Below are 15,292 nucleotides of genomic sequence, written 5' to 3'. Positions count from 1 at the left end.
TGTCTTGAAATTTGGTTTGCACGTTTGAATATTTATTATGTGTATAATTTGATGTGAAAATGAGAAATTTTTATGAAATTAGCGACAGTTGGTATCTCATATCACAGTCACAGTGCTACCAACATCTGCATGCGAATTGCCGGCTTTCATGGCATTCGCCATTTATTTCTCATCGTCACTTTGCAACAGTTTTGTGCGGCATTTTGCATTTTCTGAATAGGTGTTCTAGAAGAGAGGTGGAAAAGCAAGAAGAAAGAATTACAAATTGCGCTTCTTCGTGAATAAAAAACGGTTGCGGCGTAACGACTGTACCCATTATATGTGCAGTGAAAGTTCTTAAAAAACGGAAAAAGTCTTAAATTAATTAAACCAACTAATTATCGACATGTCCAGTCTGCCGAGCAAAAAAGCTAAATTGTCTAATGATGGTGATGGCAACGCGACGACTGCAAACGCACCTAATGAGGAAGAGTCTGAGGCTTTGGAATTAATTGATGCATGTCAAAATGAGATTGACGCACTTAATGAGAAGGCTAGCGAGGAAATACTCAAAGTGGAGCAGAAATACAATAAATTAAGGAAGCCATGCTATGAGAAACGTAGTGAGTTAGTGAAACGAATTCCGAACTTCTGGGTGACAGCGGTAAGAATCCATAACTTGTATTAGATTAGTAATCAGCGCCAAAGTGATCCAAAACGACAATAATTTTTAAGATTTGTAAAAAAAAAAATCTGTTCATATCATGTAACATTATTTTCTTGTATGTGTGCTGAAAACGTAAAAATTGTGTATTCTAAATCGGTCCTTTTGCACGTTTTTTTCGCTTACCCTTTTTACTGGCATCTGCAAAAGTATTCATACCAATATGGTACCGCAACGATATATCGGCCTGTATGTGTGAGACTGCTGGTAGTAATAAAACGGCGTGGCGCTTTGTGTACACATTTTCGCTCTTGCGAATTTCATTTAACACTTTACTTATTTTCCGAGATTAATGCACGATCCTCTTTGATAAAAAAATGTGTCAAAGGTTGTATGTCACTAAACTAGTGTCATTCTCTATTCAATTAAAATAAAATAAATTTATAATATTTAATAATCATTCCAAATATTTCACCACATACAGCATTATATCCAATATATACATTATTATTTTGTTGTAGTTATATTGTAATTAGTAAATTTTAATAAGGTTTGAACTTTTATTTCTCAAGTTTATTAACCATCCACAAGTGTCTGCCATTTTGGATGAAGAAGAGGAGGAATGTCTACACGCTCTTACCAAGTTAGAAGTAGAAGAATTTGAAGACATAAAATCGGGGTACCGTATCCATTTTTATTTCGACGAAAATCCTTATTTTGAAAATAAGGTGCTTACTAAAGAGTTTCACTTAGGATCGGGAAGTATGTGTTATATTAAAGTTCACTCGTAACATTTCAAATAATTACTATTATCCTTGTTAGACGCGGAAAACAGTGATTGTCCATCGTCGACGAGCACTCCCATTCAATGGAAGGATGGTAAAGATCTTATAAGATCATGTATGACAAAACCGTATCAACAAAATAAGCGGAAACGACCTGCGGACTACAAGACATTTTTCGATTGGTTCTCAGACAACACTGATCCTGTTAATGATGAGATAGCTGAATTAATCAAAGATGATCTCTGGCCGAATCCTCTTCAGTATTATTTAGTACCTGATATTGAGGTTGAACCAGAAGATGATGAAGATGATAATGAGGATAATGAAGGTATGTTGTTGTATAGCTCAAGGTTTCCTTGGGATTATTATTTATATTTCTTTATATCCGTTTTGTAGAAGAATTATTTGATGATGAAGATGCAGAAGGCGAGGAAGATGATGAAGAAGGTATAATTCAATTGAAGTAGTATTTGTATTCAATTAATTGACATTTATTCTTTTTAATTTCCAGATGAAAAGTAAATGCGGTGTTATTTTTTAATTGGTCTTCTATAAAATACCGCAAAGATAAATTTCTTTAACATTAAGAAACGTAATTGAAAGTGTCCACCAACAGAATAATAATTTTATATATCCAAAACTTTTCTCAATTTGACTTCAACGAATATAACTTTTTGACATTTACTAAATTAAATTAATTATGGGAAATGTTAATAATTTGTTGTTACGCTTCCCCTTCTGTTGGAGTATAAAAGTTTGTCACATTATGCAGCTTTTCACAAGACGATAACTTCATATGTGTATGAAGTTTAATTATCGACGTGTTAATTTCTATGCATAAATACAAGGAATTTGAATTCATACTACATAGACTGTATGTATTTCCCGGAAAAGAATTAAAAATAAATATTACGAGAAAACAATTGTATTTTGTTATTTGTTTTAATCAAATATGTTAATAATATAATAAGGGTATTTTAATAGCTGTGTAATAAAACGGTTATTTTTGTTACCCTTTTATGGTATTGAATCGGCCATTATAATATTATTTAGAAGAGAGCAGTTATATCCAATATATAAAAATTAAATTAGGGGTTTAATTCCAAACACATATAATGTTTGTTTGCATCAGCCATTAGTTTTTGGAATGTTTTTCACACTTTCTTTGATGTTAAATGTGATTTTTGTATAATAATTATGTTTAAACCCTCTTTTCAAACGACTTATGTATATATTTTTTAAGTTTTTTGGTGTAACCTTCCCCTAAAATCATCCTGCTGTCAGTGTAGAGTTACCAGACTTTTCTCAGAGTAGCAAGTTAAGTTGGCGACACTGGTTGTCATTGTTAATAACTTTATTCAAGACGTTTGTGAGAAATTCCGATTTTCAACGATGGCGGCTGCTAATAAACTTGCTCTTTTGGTATGTTGAATAATAGAATACTTTTGATAATTGAAATAGGCAATCAGATATATATAAATTATTTAATAGTATTATAACATTTTATTCAAAAATGTGATACAAAATTTTATCTGAGAATTTTCATGTACTTTTGGTTATGTAATTTTTGTCTTTTCTTTTACGTGAATTCATTTAGAGCCGATCCCTATGTTCTGCAACTCAAACTGTAAAGCCTCCGGTTCAAGTTTTTGGTCTTGAAGGTCGTTATGCTACATCTCTTTATTCAGCAGCCTCCAAGTTGAAACAGTTGGATCAGGTAGAAAAAGATTTGAATGCATTGCAAGTAGCTTTAAAGAGCAACGCTTCGCTGCGTATGGCTGTTACCAATCCAATTATCAACAAAAAGCTTATGTCAAACACACTTAAGGAGACAGCAGATAAGCTGAAGATGGCCCCAGCGACTGCCAACCTATTGGGGCTTTTAGCTGATAATGGACGGTTGAAAAATTTAGACACTGTTATAAATGCCTATAAGACGATTATGGCTGCTCACCGAGGGGAAGTTGTTTGCGAAGTTGTAACTGCTAAGCCCTTGGATTCATCCCAGAGCAAACAGTTGGAATCTGCCCTTAGAGTAATTAAAACATTACAATATGTGTTTATTATTGTATATTATATGACATATTTTTCTTTCAGTCATTTTTAAAAGGAAATCAACAATTGAAAATCACGTCGCGTGTAGATCCTAGCATTATTGGTGGTTTAATCGTTTCTATTGGCGACAAGTATGTTGATATGAGCATTGCAAGCAAGGTCAAATTATATACCGATGTTATTACTTCATCGGCTTAAGATAAAAGTAAAATAGCTGCAAGTGATGCAAAGAATATGTAGGATACATGTTATATTATTCGAGAATAAAAATTTGAAACCAGAAATACTCTACCGAGAGTTGTTAAATTATTTATTTACCTTTTGAGATAAAAACATTTTCATTTTTCAGTCAAACGCCTTGTATATATTTTCTTTGATTAAAAGTTTTCACAAAATAATTATCACGTAATATTTGCGCTATGGGCAATATTTGAATGGGTACATGTAAAACAATGGAATATTTCTTGAGAATGTGAAGTCTTAATTATAAAATGTTCGTAAATTTAATTATGCTTAATAACACTGTGAGATCCAAGTTTGTCTACATCCTTAGCATCCATTTTTACTTTCACATTTTCGATATTTTTCACATCTAATGCGAGTCGTAGTGCATCCACATGCTCCAGTATAGTTTTATATGTTTCGCGGTAACGGTCAATCGTACTCTTCAAATTTTTTATATGAGTTGCTTGTTCGCTTATAATTGTAAGTAATTCATCTTTGCTTGCCTGTTCACTATTACTTAGTGAACTGTAACTGCTATTTTCTACAGTTAATTCTTTAACCGCTACTGATTTACCATTATTAGCGATATTGACTTGCTTTCCAGAACACATCTTGGGAGCATTTACTGCTTTCACAACTCCGCTGTTTTCATCAGGCGTTTGCCCCAAATCGTCAGTAGCCGTGTTACCGGCTGACCAATCGGAATCAACGATCTCTTCCGACATTAAAACTTCAATATCAGAATCCGTGCCTGAATAGGTGCGACTACTTCCAAAATATTTTTCATCACACTCTGAAGAGTTAACTAACAGCACTTCAGTAGATTCTTCAATACCACACGAAATGGACTCTCGATGTTGTAAATTTATTGGTGATTGTTGCCTTTTAAGGTCATTTGCAATATCAGGTTCATATTTCGTTTCAATAGCTGATTTCAACATTGGACCTATAGGTTCATTCGATGGTGTACTTAATACTGCAAAGTCAGTGTGTTTTTTTAATGAAACAATAATTGGGATATTTTCTTTATTTTCAAATGAGGATTGGTCATTGCACTCATTAGTGTCCAACATGACCATGTCACCACTACTGTTATTGCTATCTCCCGTACTTTCAATGCTATTTTGCATTTCAGCTAACATCTCGCGGCTTTGAGGATGCAATAACGTTACCTGTACATTACCAGTAGAATTCGCATCACCATCGTTTTGGGAATGTTCTTTTAGTTGTAACCCAGGTGCTATAGTCAATTTTGGACCGTTATCACCGTTTTTGCAATCAACGGACGTAGAAAGATTTACAGTTACACCGTCTCCAAAATCCATACCATTTGCCGATAATTTAATTTTTGTTGATTAAAGAAAATTGTTTATCTTTATAAATTAAAACATATCTACTCGAACAATTATTTTAATGAATAGATATACATATATTTTCCAAACTCTATCACTTTATATATTATAGGGTTATTCTACCTTTCAAAATAAGAAACACTTTGCAAGCAGTAATGCAGCGAAATGCAGCTGGTTTACAATATATGTGCAATAAAACCCACATGAATATTAGTACCAATTCACTTTTGACGTCATTGATTAGGGTTGCTGTGGAGAGTTCAAGAATGAAAATTACATAAATTCTAACTTAACTAATTATTTGCTCTTTTTTATTATAAAATAAAAAACTTTATATTTCATACACAAAGACTTTAAGCAATCTAATAGAAATTCAATTAAAAATATTTGCTAGGTATAAATACATTTGAAGATCTCGCAAGAGCAACTCTGCAATAGTTTACCTTTTGATAATTTTCGCATGTTATTTACATGTTCATTATTTAAGCTATTTATGTTTATAAGCAAAACATCAAAAGACGGGATAGTGATAAGATTAGAGCAATTAATGTTTATTCTGTTCTCATTTTCAACTAAAGGGAGTGCTTAGATTGCTCATTGTTACGCATTGAAATTGATGCTATAGATAACAATTTTTGAATGAGTCTTTACAGTAATAGTTGAACGTTGGTTGCTGGGTCTACTATAATAAAGCATTATAGCATTTTATGTTTTATATCTCAACAAATTTCTTACTGTAAAAAGGGTTTTAGAAACACGCGTGTTTTAGCAATGTTGAGTTCAAGTAATGGTAGTGTAGACCGCGGAGATGGTGAAAAGATCTTGGCTATGTGTAGCTTAGGTCTTGGTAGCTTTTTGTTTGGAATGCTCCCTGCCGTCATTTCAGCGCAAAATCGTCGACGTTTTCCTCTAACTATATCGTTATTGTTGTGCTTCGGAGCTGGTATACTCTTGGCTACTGCCATAGTTCATATTTTGCCGGAAGTACGCAAACAGATGGATTCAAACTTTGCAGAAATAACTATTTGTGGGGGATTTTTTTTAATATATTTTATTGATGAGTTCATACATTACTTCTTTGGTGAAGCTATACAGCACACACATTCTCATGCCACTGGCTCCAATATACCCAACAATCACCGTAATAGTAATTTGGACACGGACAGAACTCCACTTTTGAATGATAGACGTGATTATTATGCTAACCAGTAAGTTTATAGAGAAAATGGTCAAAATTATATTTTAATTTTTTTTTTATAATTTTAGAAATGGAGAAGGTCAACAAAATAGTTCTGACTCGAATAATGAGTCAACTCACCAACATTCGTATTATAATACATCACATTGTGCAGAGGAAGCAGTTATTGCGGAATCTAATGCGAGAATATGTCATACGAGTCATGAAGAACCATGTGTTCAATCTATGACAGGTACCTTGGGACTTTTTGTAGCATTGTCTCTACATTCAGCTATCGAGGGTTTGGCAATTGGAGTTCAAAATTCTTCAAGAAAGGTACATTTCTCTAAAGTTCAGGTATATATTAGTCAATATTTCACGACAACTCTATTAAAGTTTACTAAATAAAAAAATACAGTGCTGCATTAAATGTAAACTTCTTTGTGCTTGTGCAGAGGTTTAGGTTTCGCATTCAAAATTTAAACCTGGCTAATTCTAAATTTGATATGATAGATTGTATTCCTCTTTTGTGTTTATATATTGAACCAAACTACTTTATTTCATAAATTTATTTTATTATACCCTGAACAGGGTATATACAGTTTGCCGCAAAGTTTGTAATACCCTGAAGGAAAAGTCGAAGACCCTATAAAATGTATATATAACTGATCAGCGTGACGAGCTGAGATGACTTAGCCAGTATTTAGTATGTCACTGCCGAAGTTATATGTATATATCAAATTAAGTTGTTGTATTTAAAACTTGTTGATATTATGTAAAAGTTTATATATGTTTATATAAACAACATGGCAGATTCTGAAAAATCATGCCAGAAACTAGCAGGGGATGATAGTTTTTGTCCTACCGCTGCACACGTATATAATACTCCAATTGTAAATAATTTCATAGGTAATGTGGTAAACATTTATTCATTAGATTTAACATATGTAACAGTCGCTAACACATATAATCCACTGTTATCACTTTGTTGACTTGGCCTAGATATGGCTTTTAGTTTAAATGAACAATCATCATTTTTGAATATTAGGGTCGACATAAATACTACTATAGTTACATATAGCCTTAAAATAAATTATTTGTTGTTATAGCATAGTCAATTATAATACATACGAAAATTTTTAAGGTGTGCATCTTACCTACATAAAAAATCTAAGTAAGACCCAAAGTATCCAGTGGATACTATCCACGACAGACGTGTCAATGAATCCCGTACGAATCCGGATATATGTACATACATATATATTTTTTTCTGCCAGTACAAAAACTGTCAATTTCTTACTTGTTATTGCATTTTATGTCTTCACTACAGTTTGCCATAATTGATGTTAATCCATGATTCCCTCTTGTAGATTTTGAATTTCTTTTGAAATATCTAATTATCCTCCGATAGGAAAGTCCAGCTATTTTGAATGGTTGTGAGTGTAATTAAATACACTACGCGCTGAAGCGAGAAATTATACAAAGAGCAGCCAGTATCTGTATCAGTGGATCTCTCGGAACAACGTCAAGCGGGGCACTGAGCGTAATTCTACACTTACTGCCAACAGACTTGTTTTTTAAGAAAATGGCAGCGAAGTCAGTTGTAAAACTGAGAGAATTAGCCCTCTTAGTCGCCAGCAACAAGGGACATACTATGATTCAAAAAGAGCTCCCTTTTAATCCCAGTAGCACGGATTTTCGAAATCCTATAGAGCTGAATTTAAATGCATTAATCAATATTGCCTTCCTTTCCAGAGAAGAGTGGGGAAGGGACGAGGTGGGCAGGGTCACAGGAAAAAGCATCCATACGGATGGTTCCAAACGGATGGTACTAGAACAAAGTAGGAGGTGGTGTATTCTCTGCAGAGCTACATAGATACCAAATCGCCTTCCGCCTTCCGCCTACCAGACAACTGCAGTGGCTTCCAAGCGGGGACCACAGCAATTAGAGAAAGCCTTCTTGTTGGGAAAAGGAGTGTGCTCAGAACAAGGAATATTTTCATTTATACAGGTAGTGAGCCCCTAAAGTGTCTAAGGGTCTGGTTAAGATAGTGAAGGAATGCCTTGATCTGTTGGTGGACCTAAGATCCTACTTCACAATCAACCTGCAATGGGTTCCAGGACATGGTGATATACCTGGGGACTGTGAAGCGAATGAACTAGCCAGACAGACACCACCCTACAATTCGACCCCGGAAAAGAGGAAATTTACATGCCTCTGGCTAATTGTAGATGTTTAATTGACAAATGCTTATGTTATAAATATAGCTGAGTCACGGTGAAACAATTCCTGACTTGCTCAACAAGCAGACAAACGTGGCATGAATGGAACATGGGTCGCACATGCCGACTATTAAATCTTAAAGGAATGATATAAAAACTCTAGTAGTAGAGTGGGGACTTTAGTCCCGGTGGTATCAAAGTAGTCCTCTAACCTATGTTATATTAATTTAAAAAAAAATATTATTTAAAACTATAAATCTGACGTAAAAGGTTTATAAGACAAGTATAAAAATACTCATAACTATTCTTAAAAAAATGGGATCGACTTGAAATTTAGACAAAGTCATACGGATATTAAAATAAAATGCCTTAGAAAAAAGTGTGTCGTTAAATACTAAGTTTAATTTCAGGTGCTTTTCCTGCTTGGCGCCGTCGCATGCCATAAGCTCGTCATGGGCTTTTGTTTAGGTTTGGAGTTTCGCTCAAACCCACAAACAACGCTTCGCCAACATTTTCTCGGCATTGTAGTGTTTGCATTGGGTGCTATTTGCGGCATCGGCATAGGCATGATTATCGCCGATATACCGTCGGGTTGGTCGACTGCTGCGCTGCCAATTGTGCAGGCGCTCGCTGGTGGCACGCTCTTTTATGTAACTGTCTGCGAAGTTATACCAAGAGAAAAGTCGCGTTGGCATCAAAACGCTGGACGCAGAATAGCCGGTTTTGGACAGTTTTTGGCGGTTATCAGTGGCTTCGCGCTAATGTGTTGCATTAACTATTTCCTTGACGGTAAACACTAAAAAATATGTTTTATGATATATGTATGTGATCATTTTTTAAATTTTATTTTGATAAAGACGGCGATAGCTAACGGGAATTTTCAACTATAAGCAATCTCTGATGGTAATCTCCAATATTTATTTTTTGGCTATAGAACAATAAAAAGTTTGTGATTTTATAAGTGTGTGTTTATTATAGTAGCGTAAATATATATTAATACATTTATTTTACACGCATTTTTTAACGAAATTAAATTAATTTGAAAAGTATCCGTAAACTTATGTATTTATTTCTCAATCGTCGCAACAAATATTCTTTTAGAACTGACTTTTAAGATCTATTTTGACATGTTATATTGACAACTGAATCACCAAACTTCGAGCTTTTGATAGATTTATAAAAATAAGTTGATACATCGTGGTACATACATTTAATCGAGTGAATTCATTTTTTCGTTTTGATTATAAATATGTGGTTATTTATGTATGTATGTATGTATGTATGTATGTATTGGTGGAAAATTCACTCTTTTACAAAAACTATCAAAAATCATGAATAATCATATTTATAGACTAAGTTAGTAAATAAGTCTAAAAATTAATCTCGGGAAAACTTAATTAAACTTCTTATTATTAATTGTTTCTGTATTTATATGCAATTATATGCACAATTTCTCTGCTATTGATGTTTATATCGTTTTTCAGAATATCTAGGTGTGTATGCTATGTACTTATAATTAAATATGTTAATTGCAATATATTATTGTGATTCATATATTTATATACAATATTCCAATTCACATGATTTTTTTGTTTTTGATGAAAAAAAACAAGACATTAGAATAGATCAACAATTTATGTCAAATATCAATCCATTTAAGGATTTTCCCAACATTTTATGCGAACTAAACATCTATACAACAAACAATAGTTATATATTTTTAATATTAATTTTTGAAGATTGAATCTTCTTAATTACGCTGTCAAATCAATCAATTAAACCAATTTCAAAATAATGCATTTACGAATAGACGAATTGACAGAAGTAAACCTTGCGCAAAGTTATATTCAATTAATTTATAGAGCAACGTTAGAAGGAATTTATTTCATATTTAGAGGTTATAAAATATTGCAACAGCTTAGTTATTATGTAAATATTTATGTATCCATATTGTATTGCGCCAACGCATGTGTATCTAAAATTATGTTATTCCGATTAAAACTTACATTGCAATTAAATCTAGATCTCATAGTGTTCCCTCTTCCTCTGTTGTGATTGTTGCTGCAGGAGGAGCTACTATTTGCTCGTCTTCCTCCTCATCTTCAGCCCATTCGCTAATAAGACTGTTTACACGTTCTGTCGTTTTTATTGATTCGATATTATCTTTGCTTGCTTCACTGGTTTCTGCATGAACATCTTTTATGGTGTTTTCAACAGTTTTCCCATTATCTTCAACAGGTTCACCTCTGTTATCAGGCTTCTCAGCAATGACTCCATCTGTATCCTTATCGTCGTCTACTTCAGTGTCTCCACTGGATTCAGTTGATTTTACCTCTGTTTTAGAAGGTTCCGGAGTTTCCACACTCGATGCTTTTGCTATTTTAGTTTCTGCTGCAGAGCTTTCCGAAATGAATTCCTCTTTTATATTAAGTTCTTGTAGCATCTCACGCTGGAGTGAACTGTCGCTGGCGATACCAGCATTAATGGTAATATCCGTTTTACTTTCTTCTTCTGATATGTTGTCTGTTTCGACCAATGTCGTGTCTTTCGAAGAAGCAGCAATATCTTCAATTTGTGTTGCTACTTCAAGATCCTCAGCAGATCTTTCATCCATTTTCTGGCCTTCGTTTTCTTTTTCCTCGCCCTCTATTTCAGTTGCATCTGTGTCCTCCTTATGTAAATTTTTCATTAGCATATCTAAATCATCTTCGTCTCCCTTGGCATCGTCTACGTCCATATTTTCGTATGCGGGATTATCATCTTGAAGAATTGCATTGTCTTCAGATGTACCTGCGATGTCACTTTCGGTGTCGACTGTATTTTGTTCCATGGATTTATTGCCCACTTTTTCAGCAACTTCAGCATTTTCTTCTATTGTTCGTTCTTGCTTGGATTCAATGGGATTATTTTTTTCTTCCAATATATTTTCCATACTTTCTGTTGCCTCTATTTCTGTGTTTGAAGCAGCTGCTGGAGCTTCTTGCTCTTCATCATTTTCGTCCTCTGACCAGTCTCCAGTCAATTCTTTTAGCTTTTGGTTTATTGCATCGGCGTCTTTATTTTCCTAAAATATTAGATTAAATATCATAAAATTTAAATTATTAACACACACTAGTTTAATAGAGAACAAATTTTATGTATGTACAAGTATATACATATGTATGTACATAAATACAGTTTTCAGTCACACAGAATTTTATATGTGTGAATATAACTATACTTGTATGTATGTACCTTTACTTGTTGTTTAGCTTCTATTTCTTGGTCAGCCATCTCGTGGGCACTGATCAAGTTTTCAGCCCATTCCAAGTTCTCTATTGATTCCTTGCTCTCGTCTAATGCACCTCCGCTGGAAGTGTTTTTTTTATCGTCATTAACTGTTGTGGCACTAATTACGTCTGAAGTTTCCTCTGCATCGTCGTGTGTGTTCTGGGTATCAGTGAGTTCTCTATAAATTTGACTATCGTCGAAGTCTTCAACTGCAGATGCATTTTCAGCTGTTACATTTCCAACTCCTTCATCCATTGCTTCATCGTCATGTTCTGGTTCAGCTTCGATATTAGATTGCTGTGTGGCCTGTTCCTTTTCACCACTGCCACTTTCCATATTGTCTTGATGTTCGCTTAGCGCCGTTGTTTCCGCAGCATACTCAGTGTGCTCATTCAATACCATTACAACCCCACCACTGCCATGATCTTGGTTCAATTGCGCCATTATCTCCTGACGTTGTTCATCGGTCAACACCATTTCGTTGCCATCAACAGTAACGAATTTTGGTTCGGAAGCTATAATTGCGCTTTCATTTGTTTCCATAAATTCCTGCTGCTCACTTATAATTCCTACTTGTGCATTTATGTCAGTAGACACGTTACTGCTCTCCATATTGATTATCGTTCCGGCGCTGGGTAAACTAATATCGGATATTATTTTAATCTTCGACTCCTTCTTTTCTTTTGATGCATTGTCTGGTGCTCTTATAACTTCATTGGCGTCTTGCGATTCCGAAAATTCTTCATCCGAATAATCTATAATGCCGTCTTCTAAAGCCTGCTTTTTATGGTAAGTTTTCATGTGGTTATATAATTGTAGCTCGCGTGCAAATATTTTGTTACAATAAATACATTGCTGTTTATTTTCATCTGGATGCGCTTCAACCATATGTTTATTCAGTGCGTTTGTGTCTAAAAATGAGTTAGAACACAACAAACATTGCGGGAAAGTGTATGAAGTAGTTTTTACTTTATGCTCAACTTCCATATGGAAATGGAGTTCACGTTTAGTGCTTGAACGCCAGCCACAATGTTCACATAAAGCTGGATCGATTTGTTCTTTGTGTGTGTTGATCAAATGGCGACGAAAGCCGCGATACGATGGAATACTTATTGGACGACCATTAACTCCACAACGTAGACACAACCAAGGCCCAGTGGTGTTTTCTGCGCCTAATGCAATTAATGCATGCATCGTTTTACTATCAATCCGGCGTTTTTGGGCGGGAACTGCGGATGATGTTGCGACGTTGCCAACACTCACATTGGTAGGCGTTGTTGATGTGGTTGACGGTGAAACTTTCGGTACTGCTGGCTGTTGCATCACTGTTTGATTCAAATTATTTTGAGACTTCTCCATTGGTTTCAATAAAGTTTGTGAGGAAGCTTGTCCCCGCAGAACTGATTGCGATTGAGACGAAGACTGACTTTGTGTATTACTAGTAATGCTTTCCAATTGCTCTTTCTTTACAATAATTTTTTGTGGTTGATCACCAGAGCTAGGCATTATCTTTAACTTAATATTTTTATTACTCTTTACTAAATGCGGATACTGACGCAGTACTTCTTTGATTATTTTAGCATGATTCATTTTGGAATTGGAACTATCTTTGACTACAATAGTAGGAGGCTTTTCATTTTGGTTAATGGTGATAGTGGTGGCGCCATGTTGTAATTGCGTTTGACGCGATGTGGATGGTTGCATGACAGCTGCTGTAGCCGCAGCAGATGAAGTCGCTAAATCGTCGTCATCGTCATCATTATGTATATCATCTTCCATCATACTGCTTTCATACTCGCCTTGATCATCACCGTATTCCGCAGCAATTTGCTTTCTCATTCGCTGTTGTTCAGCAAATTCTTTTACATCTTCAATATTTAATTTTTTTGTTGGCGGAGATATCAAAGTATTGCTGGCGGGTCTTTTATTATTGTTATAACCTTTACGTAACTGTTCAAATGGCGATGTCGCTGATGGCTCTTCTGGCTCTTGTTTAATAGTAGTTTGATGTGATTCTTGTATGGACTGGTTGCCAAACTGTGTTCGACATTGACCTGTATTAGAGCTATTTCCATTATTTGTTTTTATTAGAGAAGTTGATCCTATTTGTTGGCGATATTGACTTTGTGCAGTTGCCAGAGTTGATGAAGATGCATTGGTACTAACCGACTTTGTTTGCGCTATACGACGCTGAACACCAGAAACACTATTTGGCGATGTTAATATACGACGTTGTTGAACGCCGGGCTGTTGTGAAGGCAAATTTCCAGTTACAGGCACACGACGACGCAATGGTTTCGGACTAGGCGGCTGTAAATATTTAAATGATATTAGTTAATTTCTTATACATATATAGAACTAATGTTTAAACATACCCGTTGCATGCGGTTTACACCTTCCATCGTACGACGATGTGCTTCTAGCAACTTAAGCAAAACTGTCATGTTCATATCCTTGGCTGTTCGTAACAGCTTACCATACATCTTTAGCTCGAATTCTAATGTTCCCGTGTACATGAAGTTGACAATGGGTACAACAACATCGGCTTGTAATTCATTAGGCATGATGAGCGCATCGTCTACCATTTCGCATGTTTGCTCCAGTACATTAAAATAATCTGTGCAAGCACTAAGCACTAAGCGGTGTACCTTCAGTTGGGAATTGTCTCGAAACTGTAGTGTAAGATCACAGTAGTCGGTCTTGTTGAAAAAATTTTGTAGTTTCTGAAGGAAGAAGACACCCCAGTTGTCCACTTTTACCGACTTGATTTCACCCATATCAGTGGTGTAACTTTCCAGATTAGAACAGATATTTTAATACCTATAAAATACACAGATAAATAATTACATCGACATTCTACATAAAAACAAAGAGTTAATTACAAATCTATCACTTTTGGCATGGGCATAAATTTTTGTAGCTTTCACAATAAAGCAAAAGTAAAGTTCTACCAAAAGCACAACAAAATCAGTTGAAACGCTCGTACCCCCACTGCGTACCCGTGTATTCACTTTCTTCACAGAACTTAACTAAATCGGTGTACTCATTCAAAGTACGAGAAACTGTACTGCAATAGCCATGTAGATATATTGGAGGCAGTACTATAAAAAGTTCTTCCAATAAAAACAACTATCACATTAGTTACTTTCGATTCCGTTTACACTATTGTAAATATCTACCATAGAGTAATATTCTAAATATATCTAAATATATATTTTAAAAATTTTATTGATTTACTTTTCTCACTTCCACTCTCGTTTCTTGTCTGATTTATTATAGTTGTTGATAAAACTTAACGGCTTGGCGTTACAAAACGTCAAAATTCGAATGCAAAATGTTTACAACATTTATTATTGTGGCAAATTTATTTTAATCTGCTTTTGCCTTTTACTATGCCGCTGCTCGAAAATGAATTTTACGAAAATGCAGAGAAAACGAAAAAATTACTCGTCGTTTAACATTTTCCGAAAACAAGAACCAATATGGCGACTTAACGTCGAATGAACGAAACGCCATTGTGCGCCATTTTAAGGTGTGTGTATTTGGAAAACTAAGCATTCAC

General features: G+C 34.7%; 4 protein-coding genes across 6 annotated transcripts; 3 read left to right on the top strand and 1 right to left on the bottom strand.

The window, feature by feature from the left end:
* Window positions 1–160: 160 nt before the first annotated feature.
* Window positions 161–2,356, top strand: LOC120766264 (protein SET). Its single transcript, XM_040091651.1, has 5 exons — window positions 161–643; window positions 1,216–1,405; window positions 1,466–1,756; window positions 1,825–1,875; window positions 1,940–2,356. Exons 1-5 carry the CDS (start codon window positions 386–388, stop codon window positions 1,948–1,950), a joined length of 801 nt encoding a protein of 266 aa, XP_039947585.1. The 5' UTR covers window positions 161–385; the 3' UTR covers window positions 1,951–2,356.
* A 383-nt stretch (window positions 2,357–2,739) lies between these two features.
* Window positions 2,740–3,780, top strand: LOC120780172 (ATP synthase subunit O, mitochondrial). Its single transcript, XM_040112451.1, has 3 exons — window positions 2,740–2,850; window positions 3,026–3,463; window positions 3,526–3,780. The coding sequence occupies exons 1-3, from the start codon at window positions 2,821–2,823 to the stop codon at window positions 3,679–3,681; spliced, it is 624 nt and encodes a 207-aa protein (XP_039968385.1). The 5' UTR covers window positions 2,740–2,820; the 3' UTR covers window positions 3,682–3,780.
* Window positions 3,781–5,565: 1,785 nt separating this feature from the next.
* On the top strand, window positions 5,566–9,458 carry LOC120766512 (zinc transporter ZIP1). Its single transcript, XM_040092079.1, has 4 exons — window positions 5,566–6,268; window positions 6,327–6,573; window positions 8,871–9,249; window positions 9,318–9,458. Exons 1-4 carry the CDS (start codon window positions 5,832–5,834, stop codon window positions 9,329–9,331), a joined length of 1,077 nt encoding a protein of 358 aa, XP_039948013.1. The 5' UTR covers window positions 5,566–5,831; the 3' UTR covers window positions 9,332–9,458.
* A 49-nt stretch (window positions 9,459–9,507) lies between these two features.
* Window positions 9,508–15,191, bottom strand: LOC120766494 (centrosome-associated zinc finger protein CP190). Of its 3 annotated transcripts, none has more exons than XM_040092049.1 (4): window positions 14,968–15,191; window positions 14,106–14,550; window positions 11,695–14,040; window positions 10,487–11,524 (listed from the first exon to the last, which is right to left on the bottom strand). In XM_040092049.1, the coding sequence occupies exons 2-4, from the start codon at window positions 14,505–14,507 to the stop codon at window positions 10,487–10,489; spliced, it is 3,786 nt and encodes a 1,261-aa protein (XP_039947983.1). In that variant the 5' UTR covers window positions 14,508–14,550; window positions 14,968–15,191. The 3 variants fall into 3 exon arrangements, with proteins under 3 accessions (XP_039948000.1, XP_039947983.1, XP_039947992.1); XM_040092058.1 differs by lacking the exon at window positions 14,968–15,191 and adding an exon at window positions 14,613–14,674; XM_040092066.1 differs by lacking the exon at window positions 14,968–15,191 and having other exon boundaries at window positions 9,508–11,524; window positions 14,106–14,507.
* Window positions 15,192–15,292: the final 101 nt, after the last annotated feature.

This window comes from Bactrocera tryoni, chromosome 1 (assembly GCF_016617805.1).
Source record: "Bactrocera tryoni isolate S06 chromosome 1, CSIRO_BtryS06_freeze2, whole genome shotgun sequence".
Classification (NCBI taxonomy): Eukaryota; Metazoa; Arthropoda; class Insecta; order Diptera; family Tephritidae; genus Bactrocera; species Bactrocera tryoni.
The sequence above is the reverse complement of the archived record's forward strand: the minus strand, read 5'-3'. Positions and strand labels throughout refer to the sequence as shown.